The 14,824-nt window shown below is 61.5% G+C and overlaps 1 protein-coding gene across 1 annotated transcript in view; it reads left to right on the top strand.

Annotated features, from left to right (window-relative positions):
* FGF18 (fibroblast growth factor 18) overlaps positions 1-14,824 on the top strand; it is a 30,746-nt gene that overhangs the window by 1,155 nt on the left and 14,767 nt on the right. The window contains exon 3 of the mRNA XM_037127896.2: positions 11,723-11,903. Coding sequence (XP_036983791.1) covers positions 11,723-11,903 — 181 coding nt within the window. The remainder of the gene's footprint in view (positions 1-11,722; positions 11,904-14,824) is intronic.

Genomic DNA, 14,824 nt, shown 5'->3' with positions numbered 1-14,824 from the left:
ACTCTGTGGTTTCAAAGGCGCTTTCAGCATTGAGAGAGGGAGAGACAGACAGACATGCGGTACTAGGGGAGGTTGGGCTGAGAAGGTGCAGAGTCCTGCGCCGAGGGGCTGTTCCCCGGGAGGCCGCTCCCCAGCCGGCGGCGCTCCTCACTCCCTCGGCCAAGGCGGTGCAGCCCTCGGCTGGTTCCCGGCCTCGCTCCCCGCTAGCTCGCTCGCTCTCCGAGAATCAGAAGAGGGCTTGGCGCTCAGCCTGGAAAGCACTTGCTAAAATCTGATCTGTTACTTCAGCAGCTTTCAGACTCGGGAAGGTCTTGGCACGCAGACAGTTGGAACACTCCGGCTTCCAAAGCCGTGGAAATGAAGGAGGGGGGAGGTGGAGAGAATAGGGAAAGAGGGAGCCGACTTCAGCCCCGATTAGAACCAGACCAGGGCCGCCTGAGCACGGTGGTGGGGAGGGGGGCAAAGGGAAAGGGAATAGGAAGTGCCAGCTGCCCTAGCCCCCACCCACCTAGAGCTGCAAGGGAGGGGCTGTCGGAGGAGCTGGACTGGGGCCAGAACAGATGATCTGCCCAGTTCCCTCTGGGCTGCAGGCAGGCAGGTGTCCTCACAAGGTTAGAGAGGATGCTTTGGCTTCAGACTTCTGGGTTCCAGAGGTGCTGGAGAGGGCCCTGGGCAGGGACAAGGAGGGTTCACCGCCTCCCAGCGCCAGGCAGCTGTGCCTACTGAGAGCTGCCGACACTCGGCCCCTCTCCCAGTGTGTGTGGTGGTGGTGAGTCTGCTACACCCCCTCCCACTTCTGGAAGAGGGCTGTTCCCGGAGCTGGGGACAGCTAGTTGGGGCTGGGGGCTGGAAGACAGGCAGGATGGATGGATGGATGGACAGACTGATGGGTTCTTCCCTCCTGTTGGCCCGGCTGGGGTCCCCAGTGACTCCTTGAATCAATACAACTGGAGTCAGTAACTTAAGACTGGCTGTTTGCCAAAGCAGATGTGACCCTGTGCGGGGTGGGGGTGGGGGAAAGGCTGGTGCCGGGGGAACAGAGGCCAGTGCCAGGCATGGCCTGCCTGGTTTGCAGCTGAGTCCCCAGGCAGAGGGCAGGCCCCAGGGTCACTGCGAGGGATCTGCCTGTCTGACCTGGGCAAGCGCTGTCCTCCTGAGGGCTGGGCCTGGGGGGCGGGCGGTGACGTGGGGGTGCAGGTGGAGAGGCGGCTACAACTGTGCTGCCCAAGCTTCTCGATGCTTGGTGACTCTCGGTCCTTGAAGGGGGCCCGGCAGGGGTTGCGTGTGGTCTCTGTGTGTTCTCTAGGGGAGTGTGAGGGAGGCAAGCTGGCCTCTGCATCCCACCTCCACCTCCTTGGCCAGAGCCAGAGCCAGCCTCCCGGGGAAGAGCTGGGTGGTCTGTCTGGGTCCCGTCCATCTGGGTTAGGACTTCGAGCAGGTGAAGGAGCCCCCTCTCCTACCTCCCCTTCCTTTGCAGAGTCCCCCATTCAGACGGCAGTAGGGCGGATGTTTTTAACCCATACACACTTGGAGTGTGTACGGGCGGGGGGAGGGGCCCTGAACCATGGCGCCCAAATGGTGCTGTGCCTGGGAGAGGGTTCCCAGCTCCCCTCTGATCTTCAAAGGCACCTAGGATTCCTAAAAGATACAAAAACACCACCGTGGGGTGTTAGGGCAAGGTTGGCAGGCTCATGCCCCCCCCCACTGCCTTTGTGCTGTGGGGACAAAGGCAGAGTGGCCACGACAGGTAGAGACGAGGAATCTGAAGTCTTCTCCCCACAGAGGGGTGTGGGGCAGATACTGGAGAGAAGGTAGGTCCTGGGCAGGGGGGCTTCCAGGTGGCAGTGAGAGGCTCCTTGGTGGGCTGGCCTAGAGGCTCCAGCCACCCGTGGGAGTGCTCGGGGCTGTGCCTTCCGGGGTGCTGGGCTGAGCCCCGCTCCCACCTTCCCTGTCTGTAGACCCCTGAGAGTCTTAGGTTCATCATTTGTGAAACAGAAACTGTTCGATCCGTGAGAGGTATGCAAGAAGGTTTATAAGTCCTCCTCCGCCCAGGAGGGCACAGGGTGGCACCTTGGCCCTTCCCCACCCCTCCCCCGCCCCATGTTTGGGGAGACTGGTCCAGTCCAGTCTGAGCCCTAGAGTCTGCTCTGGGCTCCTCCTCTCTTCTCATCCATCAGCCCACCCGGCCCAGAACGGCGCCCCCGCCCCTAGCCACATTTCCCTGAGCACAGTCAATGCCAGACACCACCCCCTCCCCTGTGTGGTGAGCCCCGCCCTCACTGCCGGCCACCCCGGGGAGCGGGAAGCTGAGAATTTAATAAAATCCCTTCTCCACACGACCCAGGACACCGCGATAGCTCAAATCAGAAGAATTTTAAAAATTTCCAAGGGGAGCAAGCGGCGTGACCAGTAAAATTGCTTTTCTGCACTTGGCTGAGCGCTGACAATGACACCGGCCTGGGCCTTTCACGCGGCGCGGTGGCACCTGCCCGACCTTGTTCCCGGCCTTCCCTGCCCAGGCCAGGCCGAGGCGGGCCGGGGCAGGGGGCCTCGGCTGCCGCCCTGTCCCTCCCGCAGCGCCGCTTCCTCTCTCCAGGCCCCGTGTGTGCTCAAGTTTGGAAGTTTCCTTGCAAGCCCCTCTCCCAAACCACCCCCACCCCTGCGCCCCGCCCTTCTCAGGGCCTGGAGGAGGATGGGAAGCTGCCCTGCTGGACAGCACTTCTCATTTCTTACAGAGGCCGAACCCTCTGGGAGTCTGCTTCCTGCAGACCCTGCAGGCGGCCTGGGTCTGGGGTCCCGTCCCTCGCTGGCCACCAGGGCCCTGCTCCGTGGCCCTGCGCCCCAAGGCTGGGAAGTGTAGTGGGGGGTGGGGCGTGTGCTCCTGCCTAACTCAGGTGGGAGAAGCCACCCGCCTCAGGTCAAAGGGCAGTGGGCAGAAGGTCCCAAAGCAGCCCGTTGCATCAGAAGCATGTCTCGTTCTTCCTTCTGAAGTCAGAGGGGGTGACATTCTGAGGTCACAGATGGAGAAACTGAGGCACAGAGCAGGGAAGGGATGTTTGCTCAAGGCCGTAGCTAAGACTCTAGTGGATTCAAGCTCTTATGTTTTTTTCCCACCACTCCAAGCAGGCATTTTCAGAAAGAATAGGAAGTTATTCAGAAGGAATACTGGTGGGGAGAAGGGTTCCCAGGAGACAGGCAGGGACCCCCCCCCCCCCATGCATCTGTGCAGGCGGGGGCTGCTCAGGGCCCAGGCAGGCGTCTCTGTGGTGGAGGACGCCTGACTAGGAGTCCTGCAGACTCTGGCCGTCCTGGAATGTCCTGGTCTGAAAGGGCCTTGGAGCCAGTGGTGGGTATTTGGGGGGGGGCGCTGGGGGGATTCAGCACCCCCCTCCAACTTCTTTCCCAGCACAGAGGGGGAGGGGCGCCCTGCCGACATTCCTGCTGCATCACCTGCTCTGAGATAAGAAGGTGGATTTTTAAAATGTCTTGTGGTTAGCACCGCGGCCAGGGTCAGCAGGCTCGGGGCTGGGTGTTGGGGTCACCTCAAAGCCTCCACCCTGCCTTGGGCACATGGGGTCCCCAGAAGGAGATGAGGGGGGCAAGGGGGAGACTACGGTCCTCAGCAGGACCTTCGGCTCTGACCTTGTCCTCCAGCAGCAATGTTGGGGGTGTGGGAATCGGAGCGCACACACGTCAGGCTAACAGGACACGGCCTGCCTCCGCCGGGGCCACAGTGAGAGGGGACAGGGTGTCATGGCTCTGGAACCCCGGCTTCTCGCACAGCAGTGGGAGGGCTCTGGAGCCTGCCAGCCTGGCTGAGTTGGCTGCTCTGCCTTGTCTTTGCTGGGTGACCCTGGACGAGTTACTTAACCTCTCTGGGTCACAGCTGCTGCACACGTAAGATGGGAAGAAAACAGCCCCTACTTCCCAGGGGTGCAGAGCAGGGGCCAGTGCATCTGCGTTTCAGACCTAGCTCTGGGCCTCTCGCCCTGGTTGGACTCCCTGCCATCGGCCCCATGTCCATGTGCTAAGCTCCCCTCGCCCAGGGCGCTGCCACCTCCTGGTGACAAGGAGAGGGGCCCCTCTTGCTCTAGCCAGGCTTGCAGGGAGGGGCCAGGGGATATCATTTGCTCTGATGTGGAAATGGCATAAGGCCTCAGGCCCATTTAAAATGCTTCTGTGCCAAGGACAGAGCCCAGGACAAGCCTTCCATGGGCCACAGAGCAGAAAAACTCTCAGGATCCCTGGGACTGTGGCTCATTGGACAACCTCCCTCTCTCTGCCTCGGTTTACCCACCTGGGTATTAGGTGAGCGAGGAGGCTTCTTCCACACTAGAAGGCATGGGCTTTGGCACAGGAGAGACCTAGGTTTGCTGGGAAGCTCTGCAGCAAATAGCTGAACCTTCAACCCTCTGCACCTCGGTTTTCCCCATCAGGAAGATGGGGTGACTAGAAGTACCTAATTCTAAGAGTGATTGTGAGGGCTGCGTGGGGTAATGCACGCAGAGTCGCTGGCACCGTGGCCGACACTGAGTAAGTGACTGGGAAACATGATCGCACGTCAGGTGTGTAACATGTGGCAGGCTGAAGAGAGCGAGGCCGGGCCTGCCCCAGACCCGTGACGTCAGGCCTCCAGTCTGAGGCTTTGGGCTCAGGTCTGGATGTATTCCTCCCTGCACCACTCACAGGCTGTGTGGCCTTGGGCAAGATCCTTAACCTCTCTGAGCTTCTGCCGCCTTATCACGTGGGAAACGGGTGAGCCGGCCCCCTTACCCCTGTTGGGAGGACTCCCTGAGGCCCTGTCTCGGACCAGCTCTGCAGCAGGTACTCGGTCATGGTGCCCTGCTGCATTAGCACTCAGGGAACATTCGTGGGGCGCCCGCTGCGTGGCAGGCCCGGGGCTGGGCTTCAGTGGGGGATGAAGAAGACACCAGGGTTGAAGAAGATACCCAAGGCCTCAGCTTTGTCCTGAAAGCGTTCCCTGGGGAGGGATGGCCAACACTTTGGGTGGCTTTCTTCACCACCCTCCGCCTTGGGACTCCTTAACACTTGGTCACCATCCTGTGAGCCAGGGCGCTCTCTGCTGGGGTTCCCAGGGATGTGTAGGAGCTCGGGCTCAGGACCCAGCCCCCGGCCACCCTGGCTCAGCCCTCGGTAGCTGTGTATTGAGCAGATTGCTTGGGCTTTGTGTGGTTCATCTTTTTCGTGGGCATCCATAGACACCCTCCCTCTTGGGGTCGCTCTGAGGTGGGTTGGGGTCCCCGGCGGGGCCTTGGCACGGTGCCCAGCTCATTATAAGTGTTAAGTAAGTGTGTGCTACAGTTACACACAGGACTCTGGAGTTTCCGGAAGCCTGCTTGTCCGCCAGCTCCTGGCTCCTAGACGTCAGGGCAGGCCCACTGCACCCTTGGGCCCTGCGGCACCAGCTCCGGCCCAGACCTGGCCTGCAGGGGGGATGTCGGGTCAGTGCTGGGGGGACACGCAGCGGCCTCTCTGGGGGCTGGGCACCTGAACTGAGTACTCCCCCCACTTCCAGGGTGCCAGGTGTGTGGCACAGGGGGTTCAGGACCCGTCCCTGCCCCCGAGGACTTGAGAGTAGCCTGAAGGATCTGTGCAGGGACGGGCTGGAGGGGTCGAGGGTGCTGTGTGTCCTCTGATAAAGGGCCCTGAACCCGGAAGCCCGGGAAGGGATCTGGCCGGGACGGTGCTCCATTTGAATCCTGAAATAGGAGAAGCCTCTGTGAGTGTGTGTGTGAGCGTGTGAGACCGAGAAGTGCAGGCTCCCAGAACCTCTGTACACAGAGCAGGGCACGTCCTGGTGCACTCAGGGGACTCCAGGCCGGTTGGGGTGTCTGCAGCGTCAGGTTCAGGAATGGGGGTCAAGTAAAAAGCCATATCGGGCATTGAATGCCCAAATAAGGGGCTTTTTTTTAATGACCTGATGCCTCGCCCGCCGGCTTTAAGCAAGAGGGAATGGAAGAGTGGGGGGAGGGGGAAGAGAAGAAAGGAGGGAGCGTAGGGCTTTGGGTGTCCCGCCCCCGCCCCGAGGCCGGCTCCAGTACCGCACCAGCGGCACCCATATCGATGATCTGTTCCGAGAAGGCTGATGTATGGGGAGAGGGAGGTCTGGTCAGCCGCCTTGGGTGGCAGCAGCCCTCACCCCCACGCTGATGGCTCAGCCCTGCCAATCAATACATTGATAGCCCTGGGAGCTTAATGGAGAGGCTGGGGGTGGGGCAGGTCCTGGCTGCGCTGGGCGTGGGGAGTGTAACGGGAGAGAGGGGAGTCGCCTGGGGCTGAGCAGTGGGTGGGGGCGTCAATCCGAGCCAAGCTCGGATTCAGGGGTGGGCCTGGCCTGCCTCCTCTGCTTTCCGTCCAGGGGTGCTAGCTGGGGGAAATTCTTGGGCTCCGGAGCCAGTGATGGGCTCCAGTCTTGGGCTCTGCCACTTTCTGTACGGCTGGGGCCAGTCCCCGGGCCTCTCTGTCTCCCTTTGTCCGGGGATGGTAATCACCAGACCTGCCCAGGTTGTGGGAGAAGGACGGAGATGGTGCCTGAAAAGTGCTCAGCTCGGGCCTGGCACCGAGCGAGAGCCCACTAAGTGGGAACCAGCCCCAGTCTTGCTCTCAACGATGATAGTAATAACCCGTGGAGCCCCGGAGGCTGGCAGCCACGCCCGGGCCTGCGTCCAGGCCGCTCACTCTCGAGGAAGAGCTGGGGAGGCTGCATTTCGGGCTGGAGAGCGGGGCTAACTCTACCAGGTGTGACTCCTGGGGTGTGGGGCGCAGGTCTGAGGTTCGAATCCGGAACCGGGAGAAGGTCTTGGCCCTACTGGTGGTGGCTGCTGCCCGCCACGGGAGGAGGCTGGCGGTGGTGGAATGTGGCCGGAAGTCTGTGGGCTGCCCCTCCTGGGACCAGGGAGACCCTCCCTTTCTGGGCAGGCTGCCTGCAGACAGGGGCACAGCTTGTTCGAAGCCTCGAGAATGGGCACCTGGGCAGAAGGGGCAGTCTGACCCGAGCCTCCTCTCTTGGGTGGGGGACGGAACTAAAGGCCCCCAGCCCAGCCCTATCCCACGGTGATAGCTCATAGCTACAACCAACTGGTGCCCCGAACAGGGGGAGGGAGCGGGGGGAAGGAGAGGAGGTGGGAGCCTGGTTTCTACCCTAGACGGAGGGGGCACTGGATGTGAAACTCGACTCCTTTTCTCACCAGTTCTGACTTGTCAGTGATGTGACCTCTCTGAGCCTCAGTTACTTCACCTGTACAATGGGGACAGTAATCATACCAACTCTCAGGGCCACTCTGGGGAGTCCGTAGCATCATCGACCTCACGTGGTTCTTAACTCAGAAGATGTGTTCAATAGGCAGCGAGGCGGCGGTTTAGAAACCAAACAAAAGGGGAAAAGGCCGTGACCGTTGCTACACGTACAATCTCCATCTGGCATCAGTGTTAGTGACAACTCGTATTCTGCCAGCGAGAAAACGGAGGATCACAGAAATCAAAGAAGTTGGGGTGGGGCGTGGCCAGGGCGCCCCTGAGTCTGTGCTGTTTATCACGTTGTTGGCGTGTGTGGTGCCCGTGTTTGTACGATATGTGTCGTGGGCGACGTGTGATGTGGCAGACGCCTGTGGGATGTGGGGCTGTGTCTTGGGAAGACACAGGGAGCCCCAAACGTACCTTCAGAGCCAGGGGTGGGTGAGTGTGGCTGACAGCTTTGGGGAGCGCTGGTGGCTGGTGCTGTGCCAGTGGGTAGGGGAGGCGGCAGGGGGCAGCCGGGGGACCGGGGCTCCTGCCTGGAAGCTGGCCCTGGGCTAGGGGCCCATCACCTGAGCCTCGTCACCCCACAGCAGGTGCTGATCCAGGAGCCTCAGAGTGGAGGCGTGGAAGGTAGGCAGGGCTAGAGCGCCAAGATAGTTCCCACCTGCGGCGGCTGTGCTGTGAGCAGTGGGGAGGCAGGCGGGGTCCGGAGCAGAGAAACAGCCCCGCCCCTGCGCAGTGCGTTGGAGACCCGTGCTGACCAGGGGGAGACTGCAGGTGGAGGGGGCGCCCGGTCCCACTCAGCACCATGTCCCCGAGGGGCCTGGGAGGCAGGGCTGGGGAGGCAGTTGTACCTGTGGGGCTCTTGTTGCCCCTAGGCAGTTCCTGAATCAGGGAGTTAGTGTTTCAACACTGCCTGCCCCGCCCACCCCATGACTAGACACCTGGAGGGGAGTCCAGACTGTTCTAGGAAGGCCCGGAGGATGGGCCAAGCACCCTGCTGCCCAGCAGCAGGACAGGGGGAGGGAGGCCGGTCCTGAGTCCGCTGCTCTGTGTGAGCCCGGCAGGCTACCCCGGCAGCCCCGTGGGCCCGAGAGCTGCCTCAGAGGTGGGATCCGAGCTCCGGCCCTCCCTGGGGCCCGCCTCCCTGGGTGGCTGAGGGAATTAGACAAGGTGCCATGTCTAAAGGCTCCTTAGCAGAGAGCCCGGAATAGCAACCGATAGCTTTAAACCCCCCTTGTCACCCCTGTGTTGGGTGCTCTGCTTGTCCGGGTAGGAAGCAGTGCGGCTGACTCCAGCCACCAGGTTTCCCTGGCCCCAGCCACAGGCATTGAGCGGATGTTGGTGGGGTGTCTCCTGGGGGCAGAGCCGGAGGCGCAGGGAGAACCAGACATGTTGGATGCTGGGACAATAAGCCAGAGTGTCCAGAGGCCTTCGGCCAGCCTGGGGTGGGGCGGGGCAGGAAAGGCTTCCAGACGAGGCACCTGAGGGCAGGTGTCAGGTGGGCTTGTGCAAAGGCCTGGAGCCCCCAGAAGTCTTCCCCGGGAAGCCCAGGGGCCTCCTGCCTTGTCAAGGGGATGGACTCTTTCCGAGTCAGAGGTCACTCCTGCCACCTCCCTTGGGATTGATGTGACAGAGTCTGGCTTAAATGGTGGAAGCTGGGTAAGATGGATGGTTCTTCCCACATCCTGGGGAAGGGCCACCGGATGGCCCCTGCTGACCCCGGGTCACCATGCCGCCTCTGTCCAGGGCGCCAGGGAGAAAATTGTTAATGGGAGCCTGGCTTTTGGGGCAGGGCTGCTCCCCTCAGGGACCTGGGGTGAGGAGATTGGTTTGACCTCTGGTCGATAAGGTCTCCCGTGAGCAGGAGGAGAGTCGGAGGGCAGGGGGCAGGCCGGAGACCTGCCCCTGGGGGAGGGGGCAGGGCCAGACCTCCGTGGGAAGTCGTGGCAGGGAGGTTGAGGGCCATCAGGACCCATGGACCCCCCCCCGCCCGGGGGTTTTCCCCTCCCTGCGTATCAGGAAGAGGAATGGCTGGGTCCCGGCTGTGAATGGTGGTGAGGGGCCAGCGGCCAGGCTGCCTGTCACGGACTGCGTGACTCAGAGCAACTGACTCGCCTTTTCTGAGCCTCAGTTTCTGCATCTGTCAGATGGATCTGATAAGCGTCCCCATGTTGCAGGGTGGTCCAGACGACCAAAAGCAATAGCAGCTTCCCAAATTGTAATTCCTGCCTTGGAAGTACCTTGTCTGTAGGGACAGGGACAGTGCTGTGCTTGTGTCCCCAAGAAGTTTCTGCTTGCAGGGCTTCCCGGAGGGCCTCTCCCAGGGCCACGTGGCATTTCCCCCGGCCGTCCCCCTGCTGAGCCCCTACCCTGGCCCAGGCATTGTGCAGGGACCTCGTATGTTTAACCCCAGCACCCAGGGGTGGGTGCCATTATCCTCACCCTTATTGTAGAGGTGAGGAGACAGGGGCCCAGGGAGGTTAGTGAGCTGCCTTTGCTAGGAAGTGCCCTGGGTTTTGAACCTGCTCTGGACAGCCCTGGCGGGGCAGGTGGGATCCAGCAAGGTGGAGCCAAAGGTGGGGTCTGGACGACCACCGCCCGCTCTGTGACCTTATTGTTCAGCCTCAGAGCCTCGGTTTCCTCGTCTGTAACGTGAGCCAAACCTTCCCATGGATGGTAGTGAAGGTAATGTGGTCCAGCTGAGGTGCCTGTGGGGTCCGGGCCAGGGCTGGGGGGTCTCGCAGGTCTGCAGGGGGCAGGTGGGCGTGGCCACGAGGGAAACATGGTTCTTGACCTTGGCAGCTCACAGCCGAGGGGCGAGACAGATGCAGCCCGGGTCCCAAGAGCTCTGCCAGGGCTGAGTGGCCTATGCTGTTGTGGGACTGAGGTCCTAGTGCCTGGCATCGTGCCAGGCCTGCGGGTCTGTGGAATAAACCTAGAATGCTATCTGTCTGGGGCTTAAGAGTCACTCAGCTTTGTGGTTTAGAAGAGTCAGGACAGGCATGTAATTAGCAGGGCACAGAAAAACCTAATTTAATGTTAAATGGAGGGAGGGACTCCAGATTTTCGCAGCGTTCATTTATACGTGTCTTCAGTCCTTCATCCGACACAGGTTCGCGTTTCACCTGTGTTGCGGATGTAGCAGCACAGGACACAAAAGACAGCCGCAGCGCTCCTGGGGCTGCCGGCCCGGCCAGGAGGACAGACACAAGCCAGACGAATAGACGTTACGTCTGGTCGAAGTGCTGGGAGGAGATGCAAAGCGTGGTTGAGGGATGGACAGTGGCAGAGGTGGGGTGAAGCGGTCAGGGATGGCCTGTCTCAGAGAGTGACATCTGAGTGGAGTCCCGGATGAAACAGAGGAGCCAGAATGTAAAAACCTGGGAGAGAGCATCTGCGGCAGGAGGAGCCGGTGCAAAGGCCCTGAGGCAGTTGTGCATTCTGTGTTTGAAAAGCTCAGTGGGGTAATGATGCAGCCAGTGTAGCTGGTGGGGAGGGAGCGGTAGGTAGGAGATGAAGGTGGAGAGCCAGCGGGGCTCACCTGCGGGGCCTAGAGGCTGAGGCGGGGACTTCCTCTAAGTGCAATGGGAAGCCCTGGGGTGTGTGCAGGCGGAGTCGCAGAGGTACTTGGGTTTGCAGGGGGAGAGACAACCAGGAGGTGGGAGTGGAAGCAGGAGGCAGGTGGGGGGCTGTCCTGGGAGAAGGGAGACTGGAGAGGCAAGCGTGGGCATAGCCAGGGGGGCTTCTGGAGGATGCGGTCATGCATGCACTGAAGCCATGGGGATACCGGATGTTTGGACGGGTGCAGGGTGAAGGCCGCTCCGGTAGGAGGTGGGACATGGGCAGATGCTTGGTGGTCGGGACAAGCATGAGGACTCTGAGCACCAGGTCTGGGGGGGACGTGCCTGTGAGCCCTGGCCCATTCTTTCCCCGGATGAGACCTGCCCGGCCCCCCTCCTCCCCACCGAGGCCCCGGAAAGTAGCTCTGTGCTCCCCACCCGCTCCCATCTCCATGTCGATCTGGGGACTTGCCCACCCACTTGCTCACTTGAACCTCACAGCCACCCTGGGATGCAGCCAGAGCGAGGGCTCAGCTCCATTGTTTTGCTGGGAAGGAATCTGAGACAGAACAAATCGTGTGTCCAAGGTCACGAGCGAAACCTGTGCTGCACACTGCCTGCTCTAATTTGGGGCTGTGGTGGAAAAATAGCAAGCTTTGTTTCAAACAGGCCCAGCCTGATTCCTACCTTTGCCACTCCCTGCCTGGGCTGCCTCGGGCAGCTTGCCTCCCCTCTCTGAGTGGGCCTCAGTTGCTGCCTCTGTAAAATGGGGGTAGGAGTGGGGCAGTTACGAGTGCGTGAGGACGCCTGGCCCAGAGCTGGCATAGAAGAGGCTCTGGCACACAGGGGACCCAGGATGTCTGGGGCGGGGGGGGCTCACCGTCACTTCTTTCCCTCCCCAGGTGCTGGTGGCCGAGGAGAACGTGGACTTCCGAATCCACGTGGAGAACCAGACGCGGGCTCGGGACGATGTGAGCCGTAAGCAGCTTCGGCTGTACCAGCTCTACAGCCGGACCAGTGGCAAGCACATCCAGGTCCTGGGCCGCAGGATCAGCGCCCGTGGCGAGGATGGGGACAAATATGGTAGGTGCCAACCCTGTCCCCCAGCCTCAGAGACCTCAGGTTCATGTCCCAGCGCTGCCAGGTCCTGGCTGTGCGATCTTGCACCTGACACTGAGCCTTCCTGGGCCTCAGTTTCCGCACATGTGAAATGCGGATAGAGCAGGTTATCCCAGAGAGCCTTGCTGGGAGCACTAGCCAAAGAAGTGAACAGAAAGTGCTTTTACTGGTAAATGCCCCATAAATGGCAGTTGTCTGGCTATCAGTGGCTTGCTTGGGGATGGCCCGAAGCAGGTGGCTGTGCCCCATGGCCTGGGTCCACCAGCCCCAGGTTCAGAAGCTTGGAGGGGTGGGGACCTCTGGGTAATGCTTTGCGGGTATTGCTGGTGGTGGTGAGAATCGGCCTGGCATGTGAGTCCGTTTGTGTGTATGTTCAAGTGTGCTTGTGTGCGTGTGTGTGAGCTTGAGCCTGTGTACCTGAGAGACATGCAGATAGCATCTTGGGCTATACTGTCCTCTTGACCTGGCAATGACCCTGGGATTGGGTGTTTGGGAACCACCACCTGCCTCTGCAAAGGGGCTGGGAGGAGTGAGACACCCCGACTCCCTTCTCTGCCCAAGGCCCTGGCCCCCAGAGACCCTCAGCAATGACCAAATTGGGTAGGACTCCGCCTTCCCAGAGCCTGGAGGGGCCTTGGGGGTGGAGGCTGAGCAAACCCTGACCACGTTCCTGCCATTCCTGCTTCCAGGCCAGGTTCTGGGAGGTGGAGGGCTGGGGCCGTGGGTGGCCGAGGCTTGGGGCTGGGGCTGGGGCGGGGTCCCGAGTGTGCAGCCCCAGCTTTCTTTCTGGGATGGTGCCCCTCCGGCCCCTGCCTATTGCAGTCAAGACATGACAACAAGACAAATAATTTCTTGGACCTTTTATCTTGGACACCATTTATTTTCCTGCAGCCCCGGGGCAGGGCTGACCTCATGGTAGGGCCTGAGCGTGGCAGCTGCACCGTCACTGGGGGCAGGGCCGGGCCAGGCCAGGCAGGGCCGGGCCGCCCGGGCTCCCCCGCTGCAGGCCAGCTGCCTCCCTGCCTTCTCCCAGGCGCATCCCTCTCTTCCACCTCCCTTCCCCCTCCTCCCTCTTTCCCTCCTTCCTTCCTCAGTCTGGCTGGTTCTGGTCTCAGTGAGTGTCTCTCTCTCTCTGGATCCTTCTCCCTCCTTCCTGGTTCTCGTCTCTCCCTCTCTTTGTTTCTGGTCCTCTCACTGTCGCCCCCTCCCCGGTATCTCTGTCCTTTCTGCCTCCTTCCCTGGACCACGGCGCTGGGCCCTGCTCCCCACCTCTCCCGGGCCCTCTGCTGGCCGCCTCTCTGGGGCCTCTGTCTCTCTGCCCCCCCCCCCCCCCATGTCTGGCTGTGCTGGGCAAACCCAGGTGGTGCTTTTCCCTGGGATCTGCTGTCCAGTTGCTGCCAGGGAAGGGGGCAGCTGGCCGGCCCAGGCGGGAGGAGGCGCCCTCCTGGGGAGTCCCTGGAGCTCTTGCTGGCCCCTCCAGGCTGGGAGAGTACAGGGGGGTCAGACTGTGGTCTGAACCATCTGTCCACACCCTGAGACAGGAGGCAGGAACTCGAGAGGGAGAGGGGCCCGGCAAATGGCGGGCTCCGCACTCCGGACGCGACGTGCCCTCCCATTGCCTCTGCCAGAACTGGAGACTCGGGGGAATCTCGCCTGCTGTGTGACCTCAGGCAAGCCTTTGCCGTCTCTGGGCCTCAGTTTCCCTTCAGGATAAGGGCTGGACTAGAGTGGCGAGTCTTACACATTAACCCGCAGGGAAATCACGGCGGGGGGGGGGGGGCTCTTGTTAAAATGCTGGCGTCCAGTCAGTGGGTCCAGCAGGGGCCTGAGCCCAGGTGGCTCTAGGGGTCTCCTACCTTGAGTGTCTAGGGACCAGCCCCTCCTGGCTTCAACTCCAGCTCTACACACGAACTCTAGATTTAATGATTTCTCTCTCGAGGAATATGTTTTTTCACTCCTCCCACCCCCAGCACCCGGGGCAGCCAGAGGCTGGCGTGGAGGCCGCTCCATTTAAATGTCACGTCGGAAACGCAGATGAAGGGATGGGACCCCATCTGTGACCCTGGCAGGGGACGCGAGACAATGGAGCCAACCGAGGCTTCCAATCTAGATGATCAATACAAATATTATTGGGAAGGTGATTTATGTGTTAGGGGCCCTCCCTGCCCCTGGGGGCGGGGCAGCCAGTCGCCCTTGGCCAGGGGACCCGGGACAGTCCAAGAACTTGCTCCCTCCTCCTTAGGGCCCGGTCCAGTTGAGTGGGGGGTGCCAGCTGAGACTCCCATCCACACACGGTCAGGGCGCAGCCTGGAAAGCACAGCCAACGCCAGAATCCCTATGAACACCTGGACTCCGGAATCCGCACCAACACTCCCAACGTCAGATTCCACAGTCCCTTGAGGTGCTGGACTCCGTGGGCAGGTGTGAGGGGCGGCTCTCTGCCTGCTTGGTGGCACTGAGCAGTCTTGAAATCTGCTCTGAGCCAGCGGGGTTTCCACACCACGCTGTTCCCTAGGGGGTCTCCCCGTGGCCCCTGAACTTCCTGCAGGACTCCGAGGACCCTGCACCTGGGCTAGTCCAGGGACCAGGGGCTTTCTTAGGTTCAGGTTCGGCTCTGGAAGGAGCTGTGTGCTGGCGCAGTGGGGGCCAGGGCGGGGGCAGGACAGCTGGAGGCCCAGGTAGTGGGACACCCGGTGGGCCCACCTGGGACTATGGGATCTGCCCCTCCTTTCTGGGTTCTTGTTCCCCGATCACCTCTGTCCTACAGGCAGTTGCCACCTCAAAGAAACAGCAAGGGGCCAGGAGGAGGGGCACCCAGCTTCTGGTTACGGCTCTGCCCCCCAGCAGCCCACAAGGCTTGGGGCAAATGTGTCTGGCTCTGCACT

The sequence above is a fragment of the Artibeus jamaicensis genome, unplaced genomic scaffold (genome assembly GCF_021234435.1).
Source record: "Artibeus jamaicensis isolate MK-2021 breed Jamaican fruit bat unplaced genomic scaffold, CSHL_Jam_final scaffold_3151, whole genome shotgun sequence".
NCBI classification, from domain to species: domain Eukaryota; kingdom Metazoa; phylum Chordata; class Mammalia; order Chiroptera; family Phyllostomidae; genus Artibeus; species Artibeus jamaicensis.
This window is presented reverse-complemented; position numbering and strand designations above follow the sequence as displayed.